General features: G+C 40.4%; 1 protein-coding gene across 1 annotated transcript in view; it reads left to right on the top strand.

Moving 5' to 3' along the window:
* The first annotated feature begins 8,673 nt into the window (after positions 1-8,673).
* ANTXR2 (ANTXR cell adhesion molecule 2) overlaps positions 8,674-16,791 on the top strand; it is a 141,274-nt gene continuing 133,156 nt past the window's right edge. The window contains exons 1-3 of the mRNA XM_019720146.3: positions 8,674-9,500; positions 10,108-10,179; positions 12,253-12,324. Of these exons, the coding sequence (XP_019575705.1) occupies positions 9,349-9,500; positions 10,108-10,179; positions 12,253-12,324 (296 nt within the window). The 5' untranslated portion in view covers positions 8,674-9,348. The remainder of the gene's footprint in view (positions 9,501-10,107; positions 10,180-12,252; positions 12,325-16,791) is intronic.

Here is a 16,791-nt window from a genome sequence, read left to right as displayed (position 1 = left end):
ACTAAAACTCAATACTAATACTATGATACAGGTAATACTATGATACAGATAAAGAAGGTAGTCAAAGTGTCGTGCCTTTTAAAAAAAAAATATACTTCTTCTTCGCCCGTCTTAATTAATGATGCCATCCTTTCACCAGCCCCTATTCTCAGATATGGAAGCTAGTTATGCCTTTTCTTTCTGCAATGTTTTCCCCTTCATCTGAGCTAATCTTAAAAGCACTACCCATCCTTCAAGATGCAGGTTAAATGCTTTGTCCGTTATCAGCCCTGATCTTTCCAACTAGAAGTAATTTCTTCTTCTTCAGGATTCCTATTGCACTCCATCACATCGTTTTGATCTTGACATTATGGTAATTTATTTAAGTATCTTAGTTGAATAACTAGAATATCTCACTAGAGCACCTCTCTTAATGGACTCTGTGGATCCCAAAGTACACAGATTAGTGCTCTGCAGAGAGTAAACATTAAATAATTATTTGATGAATACATTTTAAAAACTTGTAAAACTGGATTTCTTCAAATTGAAGCTCCCTTTATTTGATGAAGAAGTGTTAACTCTGTATAAAGATCAAGGTCAAAAACAAACCTCTGGCTTACTCATCTTTAAAAAATGTCCTCAGGCACTTGTGGTCCAGTGTTGTTGAACTTAAGGTGGTATTTTTTCAGCCACTTTTGCTACATATGAAACCCATTGGCCATTTGGGGATTGACAACTTTCCTACTGTTCCTTTCAAAGAACTTCCTAAGAAAACTGGGATAGATAATCTATGTGCCATATGTGCTGTTAAAACAAAGTTGGATATGCACTAATCAAGCGGTTTCCATGAGAAACGCTAGGCCTCCAAAATATGAAAAATCTCTTTAATTGTAGTTCTTATGGTAGGCACTCCAAATAGCAAAATCACATTTCAAAGTTTTTTTATCTAAAAAAAAAAAAAAAAGTTTATACCAAAGCTTAAATATCCTGGAGCAGAAACACTATTATGGCTGTTTAAAATGTTATAAAACAAGTTTGAAACAAGCAAAAGAAAGTTTTTTTCTTTCAGGCTGCCTGTAAAATCTTTAGTGCTTAGCTTAAAAGAGATTTTCTTTTCTTTTCGAAAAGGCTGGAGACACAGGTATAGACTATCTTTCCCACAGCAGACTGCAGGCAAGAGAGCAAGAATAGCCACATCTGAATGCCCTTCGCTGAAAGGATTGGCTGAGAACATCCTGATTTAGGTATCATACCTAGGACAAGCCAGGCTTTTTGTTCGTTTCTTGTAAGGAAGCTGATAGATTAAGAGGCATTGAGATTGAATACTGTTAATTTTTAATGCATCCAGCGTCTAAAGCCAGCTGGTTGAACACTGGAATTGCTGATCAAAAAGACAATATAGTAGAAAACACGTAAAAGTTATAAATGGTTATCCAAATGTGTTTCTATTATTATTTTCCAAGTTTTATGTTATCATAACATATTGTAAAATAGATATTACTATGACAACTTAAATTCTTCTAAGGTATTCTATATTGTAACCTCTTGGACATAGATATAAACATGTAATTTATTTGTTTAAAGTTATCTGGGAGAGGCAGATTGAAAGATTATTTATGCCCTTTGCAATTGCAATTAATTTTGGCTGTAACTTGTTTCATCTCCCTTCTGAGTTTTCTGTTTCTATCTATAGTCACTCCTTTTCTTTGAATTTTGTTATTAAAAATTCCTACCTCTGTGTCTGTAGGTGACTAAAATGATTTGTACTTGTCTTGCAATATTCTCAAAGAAGTAGATTGGATTTTGTTTTTTCTCAATCTAATTCTCTTTTTCCTCCCGGGTATCTGAATTTACAAGGAGAGGAATGATTATCAAGTGAGTGCAATGGATAATGTAAAAATTCACAATTTCTTATCTTTTTTCTTTCGTTTATAACCTTTTGTCATTATTATAAATGTCAGCAACATGAGTAATTTAAGGTTCATAGAGATTATAGAATGTTTGGACTTGTTAATGTCTTTGAAAACAGAATGTACTCCAGCTACTTTAAATGAAAGGGGCTTATTAAGAGTGTAAATAGCTCACAGAGTCTTTTGGGTTCCTGCAGAAGAGTGAAGGCTGAACTTTCAGTAACAGCCTCCAAAGTATACTCCAGCACTGAGCTGCAAAGGAGCTTCCTGCTCAACTGTGATCAGGGAGGAGGTGAACCACGAAGCCATCTAATGAGCAGCAGCTACTGCCTCCTGCACGCTGCCTCTGGCATGACCCACACCGGCAAAAAGGGCACCCCACATCCTTTCCTCACGTAACTCATATCTGATTCAAAGTCTGACGTGAACAATATGGGTGGATTCTAAATCATGAGGAAACCCACCTGTAGGGGAGTCTAGGAAATGTCCATTTGAAGCTTTTTCTAGCATGCAGAAAGACATGTTAGAGGAGAGTTGGATCAGTGTTGAGTTCATCTACATGGCTGCCATTTCAGGCAACTTTTATTTCCTCTTTTCTTTGATTCCCACCTCCCCCCGCGTTGGGATGCAGATAAACAGCAAAATGAGTAGAATATGAATCAATCAAGTTGTATCAACATGCATCAAGGACCTATGAGAAGAATAACTAATTTCCTGTTTCCTTCTGTAGATCTTCCTTCTCTGATGGTGAAAATGTGGCTCCCATTATCTACATTTACTTATCAATCCCCCCAGTTTTTCCTCAGCACTGTTAGCCTCCCCCAACATTGATTCCCTCAGCCTGTAGGGGTTCTGACATTGTCACCACCCTGTACCCCCACTCAGGTTCTGACAGTCTGTACATCGCTACCACTTTGCCTCGGCACTTTCTACAATCCATGTCTGGATTTTCTGACACCCTATGGGGGGAGAATGATCCCGGACAAAAAGCCTCCCCCGCGTTGCTTGGGTTTGCCTCCCATGCCTGGCTGCCCCCTTGTGCTGAAGCTCTGCCTACCCTGCTTAGGCGCAGCCGCACACCAGCCTCCTCCCTTGCACAGAATCCCCCTCCTACTGCTCTGCTCCAGTTCTTAGGCCCGCCCGGTGCTGCCCTGGCCCCTGTTCGCCCCTCCTCATGCCCCAGCATTCTGGACAGCTCATCTTCCCTCCCTGCTCATGCTCGACACCCTGCTGTGGGGTGGGCCCCCTGCACAGAAGTCCAGACTTGGAGTCCAACTACTCCGCTGTGAACTTCCTCCCATACTGAAGTCCTCCTCCCCTCACTTAGGTTCAGTGCCACCTCCACACACACGTGTCTTCCTCATATGGCTGGTTCTTGGACTCCTCACGCTGGGCCACTGCCCTCCCATGTGAACATCTCTCACCCTTTGCGCGTTCCAATGCTCCATGCCAGGCTGCCTCTCCCTGCTCCAGGGGGATACTCCTCAGTCTGCTGGGCCTCTGACGCCCTGTGCCAGACCACATAGCTCCTCTCCACCCTGACACCATTGCTTGGCCTCACCTAGTGGTGTTGGATCTGAGTTGTTCATTACGGGAATGAAAGAGAAGAGAAATAGGAGATAGACATTGACACTTGGAACACCGTGTCAGGGAAATGGGGGTACGAAATGCGGTAAGACCCAAAGGTGTAATTGTGTATGTATATGAGGGACACAGTGACTGTCCTGGTTTCTCTGGAGCATAGAGCACACGAGGTGACTTAATTTGTTAGCAGGGAGGATATAGAACTAATTTGTGATGCTATTGTGGAGAGCTTTAAATTGTTAGGAAATGATATCCCATTGGCAGTTATTAGGTTGGTGATTAATATGATTGGCTTTACAGTTCAGAAAAATATATCACACTGAAGTGTGGAGGAGGTGTGAGAAGACAGAATACCATTAGAATAATTCCACTGAGAATTGAGAAAGTGACCGACCAGATCTATGATAAAAGGCATGAGAGGAAGGGATGCAGTTACAGGACTTTATCATTCTAGGATGGCATTCTGAGCCTGACCTGGTTTGTGAAGGTCTGACATTGCATGTGAGATGAATTTCATCAAATAAGCCCCCAGGACAGGTGGCTTGGCTTTTGACGACATTCTAGATGCTGTAGTTGCATCACCTAGATGCCTCCGTCAGGACTGACGCACTCCTTCCCTACAGCCAGGAGTCTGGTTGCTGACAGCTCACCACTGAGTTCCTCATTATAATTGCCCTAACCAAAGGGAGCCACCTTGACCCCAGGTTATGCTCCCTCTAAAGGGACAGACCACATTTTCATGACTGACTGACGAGGGGACACAAAACCCTGGCGCCATTGCCACAATCAAATCAGGACAACTGAAATACCGTTCCAACTCCAAAGCTACCAGTGGGGGTGGCTGAGGCCTCCTTTGTTATTGCATCACATCCAGCTTCCCCTCTGAACGTGACGCAATAACAATTTCTGCTCATCCCTCAGTGTTTGCTCCTGAGAGCGTGCTCCAGTGTGTCTCCTGTGTGCATATCTCAGAGTCTCGGATTTGTTTTGGGACTCTGGATTTAAAACACACTCACTCCCAAATGCAGATGTCATTGACATTTTCTGTCATTGGTTGACATCGCCTGTTGTCATACACGGAGATACTAATTTAGAAGTAACTGCACCTTCCAACAGCATTTTGTTCACTCACAGAAACTAGTTTGGACATTGAGGAAATCTAGTTCTTTAATGACAATACCTGATAAAAGTTTAAATTAGGTTTGTCATCCACGGGTACCAAAGATTTATTTTCTTTCTCTGAATCACTGTAGGTATCACATAATGAATCACTCCGCATGTAATGTGAACATGAGTCACTTCCAGTGTGGTACTTTCCAGGAGAGTCATATTGGTCATTATGGATGCCATACAAGTAGATACATACAAACATATCTACTTGTATAGATTATATGATTTTTTACACATAAAGTGTACATTTATTTCATTTTATTTTCCTATATTTATTGTTGTCGCTTATTTGGCCCTCCTATTTGTTGTTTGTTGGGATGAGGGAGAGATAGAAATAAATTAAGCTAGGATGTTGGGAAGGTGAACTCCTGAGAGGAGAGGGTATAAGATTTGTGCTTAGAACATTACCAGCTACATAGGAGGCATCCATAATACTTGTTAAATAAACGTCAGTAAAGAAATAAATAAAATTTAACAAGAAGTCCATAGGAGCCCGGCAGGCCAAGGAGATAGTGATAGAGGGCCTAGTGAACACTTTAGTCATCAGTTGTCATTCTCAAGCTAGTCTAACTGCGTTAAACTAAGTTTAAAATGGTTTTTAAATGGATTTACTAGCATATTTTATGTACTGAGGTGATAAATTCTATCGCTGAATTCAAAGTTTGGCTTGATAGAAAATATAATTTTCAGAGAGTAGGGGCTTGCATGGATTGTGAAACAAAATACTTCAGCAGAAATCTAGATAATTTGATGAAAGACAAATATTATAGATTTATTTATCTAAATAATTCCGTCTAGCCCCTCTCTCTCCCTCCCTCACCCCCCCAACCCCCACTTCTTTCTCTCTCTGCTTAAAAATCTGCATTCCCTATCCCATTCTTGATTTAAAATGGAAAGAAACAGAGTTCCAGCATGTCTGCCAGGTGCAAAAGTAAGCTTGAAACCTTCCCTGGCTAGCATCTGTCTGTCACAATGCCCCATCCTCCCACCTGATAGAGGGGAAGAAAAAGTTTTGCTATTGTTCCTGCTCTTTCTGCATGGCTTGCTCCCTCGTTATTGCTTGGGAATACAGTGACCGACAGCCCCCCTCATCAGGGACTCTCCTAGGGACTGCTCCAGTTTTACGAGCACTGAAAGTCCCCTGTCCCTGGACATCCTCCATCTGGGACAAATCAGGACAGTTGTTTGCAACTGTCAGGACAGTAATTAATGACTTTCTCACTGACTTTTATTAGATGAAAGTGATTCTGATAATTGTATAATTATTGGTCTGTGCCAGGTTAAGCCACTTCCCTGCTTTTGCTGCGGATCTTATATGAGCATGTGAGTGAAATGAAAAGAGTTCCAGAACTGGGCTGAATGAATTACACAAAGAAACGAACAAAAGAATAGTGATATGCTTTAGTATGTCAATCACCTCTGCTGGCTTTGTCGTCAGGAAAGAAGAACTGAGTGGGATGACTTGAGGAGGGCCTGGGAATTTTGAGGAAGAACATACTTTAAGTTCAAGGTATTCTGCTTTAGTTTGGGCCTAAGGCAAGAGAGTTTCTTAGCCCAGTTTGTGGAGTTCCAGAAGATGAGCAGACAGTGAGTCAAGAAGCTTGGGGAAAAGGAAGCCAATAAATCTAAATTTAAAATACTTCCTGAGGATAGAGTACATGGTAGTATCACGTTTCACAATTCATTACCTTCTGTCCCCTTCTAACTTAACACCAGTTGTCATTATTTTTTGGTACATATTCCCCCCCCCCCCCCCCCAGCTTTTATTCAGTCATATACTGATAAGGTATTAATTGCTAAATGTATATGATATCTTTGATTCTATCTTGATTAAAACTAAAGTTGAAAATGAAGACGTTTTAACCAATAATAAATGATAAAAACCTTGAAAAGAAACTTTAACAAGCTGTTGATACAAGTTTCCTAAAAAAGTCAGTCTGTCTCAGCTTTGTTAGGAGAAGTCAAGCAGTTTAATGTATCCATGCTGGGCCCAAACTTGAACTGAGAGGAGGCAGCACATCCCTGAAAGCTTGATGGCTGCAGAGGAATCAGAATTTTAGAACCTCGAGCAAACATGAAGCCAAGGAGGACAGAATTAGGATGATTTTAATATAGCCATCCGTCTGCTCCAACTTCCTTCTAGAGGTCAATTACTTGAAAACAATGGAGGGTTTGTGTTTCTTTCTAACAAAAGTATAAGTTATCTTCCATTCAATCAACCACTTGCCCCATTAGGGAATGTTTCCTCTTCCCTACCCATTCAGGTAAGAAATGGTGGATCCAGTGGATGGTACTGGAATTTCCATCCCCGAGTGGCGGATATTTCCCAACTGAGGGTCCATCAGCATTTATTGAAGCTCTCACCCATTCATTTCTCTTGGTTTAGCTGCTACAGGGATGATGGTCCAAGGTACCATTTTATTGTGCCCTGATATTCTACGTCTCCTAACTGGTCTTCCTGCTTTCATTGTTGCTGCCTCCAAGTCCATTGTATCATGTCAGCCGAATGATCTTTAAAAAACATAGATCATATCACTTTATCCCCTACCCAACCCTCAGGGTTAAATTCTACTGGGCTCCTATCAGACTTAACATAAAAGATCTGAATTCTTTATCACAGTTTATAAAGCATCACATAATGTGGCCCCTGCCTACCTCTCTTACTTCATCTTACTGCAAAAGGTCCAGCCACACTGTTTCTCTTTCTGTTTCTTGAGTTTGCTAAATTAATTCCTGTGGGGAGTTGCAGGAGTTAGGAATGTTTCCTCTTTTAGTTCCTGGAATAGTTTCCTTCTTTTTGTTAGTTGTCTACTCAGTCATTCTCTTTCATATGAGCATATTTTAAATCTCTGCAAACCACCTTCTAATCTGGATATGTATGTATGTATGTATGTATGTATGTATATATATATGTGTGTGTGTATATATGTATGTTTTTCTTCTTCAACCAGACTCCAAGCTTCATGAAAACAGGGGCTTGTCATCTTGTTTTGTGCATTAACTGTAAGTCCTAGAGCAATGCCTAATAGATAGTTGATAATAAGTTTTTGTTAGAGTAACTGGTTTCTATACTCAGAACGCTTACAAATATGGTTGTATGTCAACCATAATGTAAATGAAAAGTTATATACACATGACAACAAACAGAAAAGATACTATTAGTTTGGTGCAAAAAAAAAAATCGTAAAACAGCAACTACTTTTGCACCAACATGTAATTAAATACTATATGAACATTTTATTATAAATCATTGATTTAAAGACAAAGGAGGAGGTGATACCTCATATCACTATTAATCATTGTAAGTTCTAAAAGCCAGTTCAGAGATTGTAAATTCTAAAAGCCAGTTTCAACAAGGGGAAGGCAGAGGTCATAGGTTGAGGAGCTCAGGAGGAGAGAAGAGGATGGAGTATAGAATGAGTACTCCTAGAATTTGAGTGCATGCAACCGTCAGCTTTGGCACAAGTTTGGTATCTGCTGCCTAGCTTGCCCCAAGATGAAGTTCTTAATATCTGGAGCTTGTGGTGAATGACAGTGGAATTAAATATTTGGTAGTACAAGTCAATTTGCCACTCCTGAAGAGTTGTCTCCCCCTTTTCCCCTCACCTTTTCTTGGATTGGTGAGATGAAACTACAAAGTAGGCTTATAAGAAAAGAGGAAGTTGCTTCGGTAGGTATTGGTTTCCAAAGTAAAGAGGATGTGTGCTTATGCTAGTGGGGGTGGGGCAGAGTGAGGAGACCAGTTACCTCCCTTGGAATTGCTAGTCTTTGGTCTCCCAGCCACACAGAGGACTGTTCTGCACCGTTGCTGAAATAGGCCCAGCCTGCAGGATACGGTATATGGGTATTGTTTAGTTTCTACAGGACATTTGTTTTGTTAAACTAATTCTCCCCTTTCCAAAATCTGGCAAGCGTTAGTCATTTTCAACTCAGGCAAGAACCCACAAGTGTGCGTGTGGCTCTTGGGCTTCAGCTCAGGCCCCGCCCTCGCCCTCAGGCGCACACTGACACACTTAGACAACACTTAGCCAGATCGCCGTTGGCCCAGATTGGAGTGGCTTGTCCAAGCCGCTAGCCCAGAGCCCGCTCGGCCTCCTCCCCTCAAGGGGACAGCCCGGCTGCGCAGTGCCAGAGCGGAGCACTGGGCAGAAAGTTTGGAGTGCGGAGGGGAGCTGGGCCGCGAGCGAGGGAACCAGAAGACAGGGATCTCCACCGCAAGTTTGTGCGGCTGTCGCCGCGTCCCGGGAGAGCCTGCCCCGCAGCACACTGCATCAGCCGGACGTCAGCCCACTCCGGAGGAACGGCACTCACGGTTCGGGTCCGAGGCTGGCGCTAGAGGCTCGGCCAGAGGCTGAGGAGGAACTTGTCTTGCGCGCTGTCGCCGTGGGCCCTCATTGTCTGCAGGAACTCTCCGGAATCCGGAGGGGAAGGGCTGGATTGCTCTTCCACTGGGATTCGTCAAGAGTTCCGGCGGCAGCTGCTGTGGTCGGTTGCAGAGTCTCCCTTTGTCCTCCTAGGACCTCCCTCCCTCATTTTTTCCCTCCCTCTGTCAGTTGGTGGATTCCGCTGCCCCAGGCGCGGGTGCCCTAGCTGCTGGCTGTCCCGCACCCCAGGGGCCCTGGTAACTCCTACCACCGTGGCATCCCCGCCGAGTCCAGCCGAGGCGGCTGCGAGCACGACGGAGTCGCAGGCCCCTGGCCGCAGGATGGTGGCGGGGCTGTCCCTGGCTCGCAGTCCTGGGAAGTGGCTGGTCCCCGGGCTATGGCTGCTGGCGCTCAGCGGTCCTGGGGGGCTGCTGAGAGCCCAGGAGCAGCCCTCCTGCAGAGGAGCCTTTGATCTGTACTTCGTCCTGGACAAGTGAGTGCCAGAGGGAGGTCCAGGTTCTTCTGGTGAGGGTGGCAATGGCTGAGCTGTGGCTGGGGAAGCTGAGATGAGAGCGCACCCTGGGGAGGAGTTTTAGGAACCCGCCGATGAGTGCCCTGTTGCTGTCTCAGTGCAGAGGGCAAGCACTTAGGGATCTGTGCGGGCTTGGGGGGGAGGGGAGTGAGAGGAGGAGCCCCGAGCTGCTTGACTCTCAGGGGAGGTGGGGTAGTCACTGCTTGCCAGTCAAGGGGCCTCTTGGGAAATGGGAGTGAGGCCACTGGGGGGTCCCAGGAACCCAGAATTTCTCGGCCTCTCAGTCCTCACCCCGTCCTGCTGGCTAGAGTTTGCCAGGTTTTATCCTAGTTTTCGCCTAGGGTTTGCATTTCCTGTGGAGAAGGCTGTGTTTGTTTTAAAGACCTTGGGTTCTTACTCCAAACAATTAGCAGACAAGTGGTCCTGGAAGATGGGCTGGCTTCTTTGATTTCCTTGATTCTTGCAGCACCTAAGTTTAAGCCACTGATACTGTCACTGCTTTTAGAAGAGGCCAGGCTACCCCCATGTACACGTTTGTTTTTCTGATCAGTTTAATTTCATTTTTCAGGTCTGGGAGTGTGGCAAATAATTGGATTGAAATTTACAATTTTGTCCAGCAACTTACAGAGAGATTTGTGAGGTATTTCTCTCACTTTACTTTTCTAGGCAGGGGAGTATGAGGTGGCGGGGAAGAGACCAAATGTAGGGTATCCCTTTTTTGAAACCTTTTGCAGGAAAAGGATGCCCTGAAATGTTGATTTTTAAGTGGCTCAAAATCGATGTTATACACATGCTGTTATTAGGACAGGCTTTCAGTTGTTGAGGGTTTATTTCATCTGGATCCCAGAAACTTGGCCCAGGCTCTGGGGAAGTATCTTCAAATACTATTCCAAATGTCTTTTCCTTTCTGAATTTTCATCTGTTTTGAATTTCAGTTATGCTTTCTCATAATTTATCACATCAGAATTTTTTATGCTAATAGTATCCATAATATATTTTGCTTTCCACACAATTCTTAGCATTGTAGAGGTCATCATTTAAAAAAAACAAAAAAACAAAAAAAACCTGTTGGTAAACTTAAAATAAACATGTGTTAATAACCCACTACCAGGAAAGGCACTTGCATGTATGTGTAAAGAAATGGCTTGTGTTTACACAATGTGTGGGTGTGTGACTGGTTTAAAATTTAACTGTTCTATATATGCAATTTTACTAGGAAAAACTGGTTTCTCCTCCCATATAAAGCATAACTGCTATGAAATCCAGCTTAGTCTCTTATTTAGAGGTAACTAACAATTAGTGGCATCCCTATTTAAAAATAGCCCCAGGATACCAGGCTTTTGAGGCTTTTCTCCCCCTCCTTTTTCTTTTTTAAAGAAAAAAAAAATGCCACGAGCAAATGCAAGTTTATCAAGATAATGGAAAGGACATGAAAAGGAGCTGTATCATTAAATATTGCTTCTTTCAGTCTTGTTAGCCCAAATGTTTTCTGTAAAACAGCCTTGGATGATCAAAACATTTTGAAAGTCATGTTGCAAGTAACTTCAACAATCTGTAGAGGCCTAGGCAATCCTTGCTTTCAGTTATTGGCAGCAGTAAACTTATCCCTATAAAAATGTATGCTTGTCCATGTTCAATCATCAGTCTCCTGTTTAAGAAGCCAAGCATAACACTCTCATTTCTGGACAGGGTCTGAGGTAAAACTGTCTAGGAAAGAAAAATAAACAAGGCCCCATGTCCTTAAATGTCAAAGGCAGAAGAGAGAGTTTTATGACATTTTCTGATTTAATCCAAGAGTGTGCAAAGAGTCTGTCTTATATAGATTTTGATAGAAAGCAATGGATCGTTTCAGTACAACATTTTCAAGAAGTGGGGCTCTTATTTATTTGGCCTGGTTTGAAAGTTGGAATTCTTTAATGCACAGTTCTCAGGCTCAAGTTTACTTTCTCGGTTACTAACTAACAATACATTGTAGTAAGTCAATAAAGGGTGACTACTGAAGATAATTACTTTCAAGATATGTATTATGAGCCTTTGAGATCATTCTGGTCGTCAGCTTAAAGGTCTTCATTTCATATCATCAGTTTTAATTCTCAGTATTAGTTGCAAAGAATGTCTTAGAAACAAGAACCATTTTATGAGATAAATGCCTAAAGCTTAAAAGATGTAGCTAACTGGGGCAGCTGTTGACAATTGAAAGACTTGGAAAATTGAAAATGCCTAATTAAAATGCATTTTTTTTAAGTCTCTTTCACATTGTCCATGGCTCTCTTTAGGTATTCTTACTTCAGGATAACTTTTGTGTGAAAGCATGTCATAATTGTGCTAATTAAATCAAACTGAGTGTTCTCCAGTCCTAAGTGTGGCTAACAGTCACTCTGAAGGGTCTGACTTCCTTCAAGGAGATGAGGTAGAACACTAGCATTTTCTAAAAAAAAGTTTTACACTGGCCTAGAATTTATCTTTCTAGTTGGTGTCTTCCTAAATGTCCCTATGGAGTAGTGCTTGAGTGCTGAGAAGCTCTGACTAAATCCAAAATGACTTATGCAGTAATGTTAAGCAGAGTTAGTGTATCTACTTAGGGAGTTCCATTTAAAAGAAGCCTGGATCATTCAGTGAGACCTATTTTAAATGAGACTCCCTAGCTGTACATCTGTATTGTATCAATCTTTCTTTTAAACATGTTTTAACTGCCTCTGTTCTTATTTTGCAGCCCTCAAATGAGATTATCTTTCATTGTGTTTTCTTCCCAAGCAACCATTATTTTGCCATTAACTGGAGACAGGTTAGTGCATTATCATTTCACTGCAGGCTTTTAGTAGAGACTAATCTTAAAAGAATGATTGATATTCCAAGTGGTGATTCAGGCCTCTCAGTGGAATCAAGCAAATGCACAGACAATTTAGTTCTCTTCACTAATAGAGGGGAAAGGAGGGGTATGAGTAATATAAAAGAGCAGATAATCTGAAAATCAATATCATTCATATTGGCTGTGGAATGTGCAATGAAACCAAGAACTCTGCCTTAGTTGTATGTTCACTACTTCCCACCTTTTCCGTCTCTGTTACTGTAAGTAGTTCTATATCTTTCTTGTTGAGATGTAATATATTAATCAACTAGGAATTTGAAGAGCATTACGGAGGAGAAAGACATGGATTTATATGGATAATTTACTAGATTCAGCAGACATCCTGGATTTCTAGTCCTACTCTGAGGTCTATGCTGCTGAATATATTTACCTTTATAAAGGAACTTGCTTTCTATTCTATTACACACACACACACACACACACACACACACACACACACACACACCGTATAATACACATATATCACATCTTTTGTAAAAGGTGTGGCTTTTTTCCAAGCCAATGTCACAATATTTTATATAACTATTTCTATGTCATTTGAACCCATTGTGCCAAGTTGGAAGTAGTCATTGCCATATTTTAAAGAATGACTGCTTTCTATGGGATTAGTTTTATTTACTAGACTCTGAGTTCCATAGTGGAAAGGAGATTTTCTTCTTCATTTTTATACATCATTTAACATAAAGTATGCAAGATAGTTCTTGCTCAGTTCTTGTGGAATTAACCAATGGTGTGTTAGCATGATTCTGAAATCAAGTTTCTCCAAACTGTAGTTTTATCAGGGGAGGCTGGTGTCCTTTGTTTTGCATAATATGTGGATTTCTCAAAAGTCATGTACGAATACAGTTTTTTTATAAATTGATTTTTTCTTTAAAAAAATGTTAAGAAAGCATACTATTTAAAGGGACGCAGAACGTATGTAAACTTTTAATTTATTTGTGTTTTAAGTATTACTTTTGGAGATGAGATCTCTCTGTAGGGGGGGAGTCCAGCTTACAACCTCAGTCTTCTCATTGATACTTCCCTTCCATACTTTCTTATGTGTATCTGGGTTTCTTCAAGGGCAGAGCGATAATAGTCTCTTATAACCCATACACAACAGCTTCTATACCCAGTGATATAACAGTCCTTGCCTCCGTGAAAAGACGTTTTCTCCACTGGACAGCTTAATTTCCAAAGAAATAGTTGTGGGTCCAGCTTATCCATTAGGAGAAAAAAGCAAACAAACAATGTTAACATTTATGGAGTGCATATATAGAGAAAAGCACTCAGCATAATGCCAGACACACAGTAGACTCTCAGTACTTGTCACCTGTATGTGCTGTGCCAAGTTCTCTGTCTGACACTTTTCATATGGGTCCTCCAGCACTTTGAAGATGAAGTGTAGTCACTGGTTGACAAGACGGATATTGCTTAGACATGCATATATAAAGTTTAAATTGTTAATTGAAATTAGGGATTCTTCCCTTATCATTGGTTGAATCTAATAGGGAAAAGGTTGGAATGGGATAGAGGCTCCTATTTTAAGAGACAGCATAATGTTGCTGTTAAGAGTCACTGAAGCAATTTACTAACTAAATGGTGATGGACAAGTTACTTAACTTCTTTATGCTTCCGTTTTTTCCATCTATATAATGATGACAATGATGATGATGATTATAATACCTACCTCATAAGATTGTTGTAAGAGTTGAAGTCAATCAGTGTAGAGACTGCAGGGCAGAGTCTGGCACATAATGTATTCAAAAGATGAAACTTTGTTGTGGTTATTACTAGCTAGAGCTAGGGAATGTGCAGTGTTTTAATGATCAGGGAGGAATTGTGCTGATATAAAGAGATTATTGTCTTAATTGAAAAGATTTATAATATTCCAGGTGGAATTTTGATAATGTTACTTGCAGCTTATTTTATATGTAGTTTGCTTATCTGTCTGTTTACATAGAAATACATTCAGTTTTAATGAATTGTGTTATTTGTGGCATGTTGAATTAGTTTGGTGGGGAGGGAGGCGGGGGGAGGCAGAAAGTACACTAAAAAGGCCTGAGTTAGAGTTCCAGTTTGGCTACTTACTGATTTAGAGACTATTCAATTTATCTATTCAATTTCACTGTGTTAGATTTTTTATACCTATAAACTGCAGATTTATAAACTAGCAGTTTTTTTCTTTAAGAGAGATGTTGTAAAGATCGAAATAAGATAATGCATGGAGAAGTACTTTCTATATCACAGAATAGTCTCCACTAAAGGATATTGTTTTCTGCTCCTCGTTGTTCTTTTACTAATTTTATTTAATCAAATTAATAACTTCTCAAATTTCTATGCTCTTCTATATTTGGATATAGGGCTATTTTTCATCTATTACACACTTCCGAGTGTGTAAACAATTTGCATATTTAGATGAAAGATCCCTGAACAAATGTTTCCACAACTATTATGGATCTTTGTATCAAAGCCTAGAAACTGGAACTCTACATACCAACTTTCTTGCTGTCATATATCACACTGACAAACAGATCTGAGAACATGAGAAACGCAAAGGTTGAGTATAGCAGGTTTCACAATTTTGGTGCTGTTACTCAAAATTCTTCAGTATCTTGATAAATGTGAGAAGTACCGCTTGTGTTTCTCAGAGTGTTGCTAAATATTTTCAGTAGAGATGAAGCAAGATTGGAAGGCAGTAGGTCCTTATGTTAGGGCCATGTCTTCTGTTAGGGATTCAGCCTGGTACTATGTAAATGCATGAATAGAATAACAAACATGGCAAGTAATGATCAGTTATAAATTTTAAATACTCATCATTAAAAAACTTTCTTGTTCTAAATATTTCAGTTTGAAACACTCCCTTCTTTTCTGTTGTCCTCATGATTTTTATCCTCCACATATCTGTTAGTCCACCCTTCCACCTACCTACCTTCCTGCTTGCCTTCCTTATATAGGATGCATTGAACATTGTGGGCTCTGGGGGTAACACAAAGATGTATAATGTAGGGTGTGTGTGCGTAAGGGGTGTGAACATACACATACATAGTTCAGGGCTGTCTTATAGGATCAGTAAGAAGGAAGTGCGAGTGTTGATTCACTAATGAAATATCCAGACTCTCAATATTAGAGAATTTGAATCAGGACTAATTTTAAAGGATGTTTTTAGTTATTATGTTGCATAATTGGGCCAGTGAGTTATGCTCAGTTTTGTTCAATATGATCTTAATGATATAAAAGTGATTTAGTTGAAATCATTTAGTGAACAATTATTATGTGCTAGGCAGTGTGCAAAATGCTTTCCATTCATTACCTCATTTAATCCTCATATCAGCTCCATGTACTACATACTATTATTATCTCAACTTTATGAATGAAGAAACTGAAGCTAAGGAAGGTAATGTAGCTTGTCCAAGGACACATGGTTAATAGGTGGAGAGCAGTATATTAGCCAAAATGGTCTCTTAATATATAAAGTAGATCATGCCACTCTCACGCTTAATACAATCTAATGGCTTAGAATAGAATGCACACTTCTCCCAATGGCCTAAAAGTCCTACCTGATTGCCTCACCCAATCCTTTCAGACAACATCAGGTGCTACAGCCTCACTCACTGGCCTTCCTTCCATTCCCCGAACAGGCCAAACTTGTTTCCACATTAGGAATTTTGCTCTTTCTCTGTCTCAGATCTTGCCCTGGTTAGCTTATTCTTGTCATTTAGGCATCATTGCATGTGTCACCTCCTGTGAGAGGCCTTTCCTGGTCATCAAGTCTGAAGAAACCCTGTCCCTCCTGCCCAGTAATTTCTCACAACACTCTATTTGGTTATCTCTTTTTGGAATTGTTCTATTAATTAATCAATGAGATTAATCATGAGAGCAGAGGGATCCTCTTTGTCTTGTTCACCCATATATCCAACACCTAGAACAGAGCCTGGCACTCAGTAGATGCTCAATTAATATTTGTTGAATGAGTGAATGTTTCTGACTCTAGAACCTGAGTTATTAACTGTTATATTTTCTCTCTTTGAGAAATGATAAATGGTGATATAGTTGCTAATTTTCTCATTCCAATTCTTATAGATCAGTTATATACATTTCCAATTCTCTTTTCAATATACTTGTCCCCAAATTGAAAAAGTTATATAGTTGTGTGACCTGAACACAATCATCAATTACTTAGGAATAACTGTTTCTTAGGCAAACTTGTAGGAAATTAAAGAGAAGCCACTTGATTAAGTTTAGATAACACACATTTGTATCATTTCTATTATTTGAAAGAATTGCTTCTAATTCCTTATAATATTAGTTAAAAATTTACTTGTGATAACGTAGTCCTTTTAAGAGTTGGTATCTCATAATTGGTTCATTCATTTTGCTGGGAAATTTTACAGTATCTGTAAA

The sequence above is a fragment of the Rhinolophus sinicus genome, chromosome 1, assembly GCF_057876585.1.
Source record: "Rhinolophus sinicus isolate RSI-liver-muscle chromosome 1, RSI-T2T, whole genome shotgun sequence".
NCBI classification, from domain to species: domain Eukaryota; kingdom Metazoa; phylum Chordata; class Mammalia; order Chiroptera; family Rhinolophidae; genus Rhinolophus; species Rhinolophus sinicus.
The sequence above is the reverse complement of the archived record's forward strand: the minus strand, read 5'-3'. Positions and strand labels throughout refer to the sequence as shown.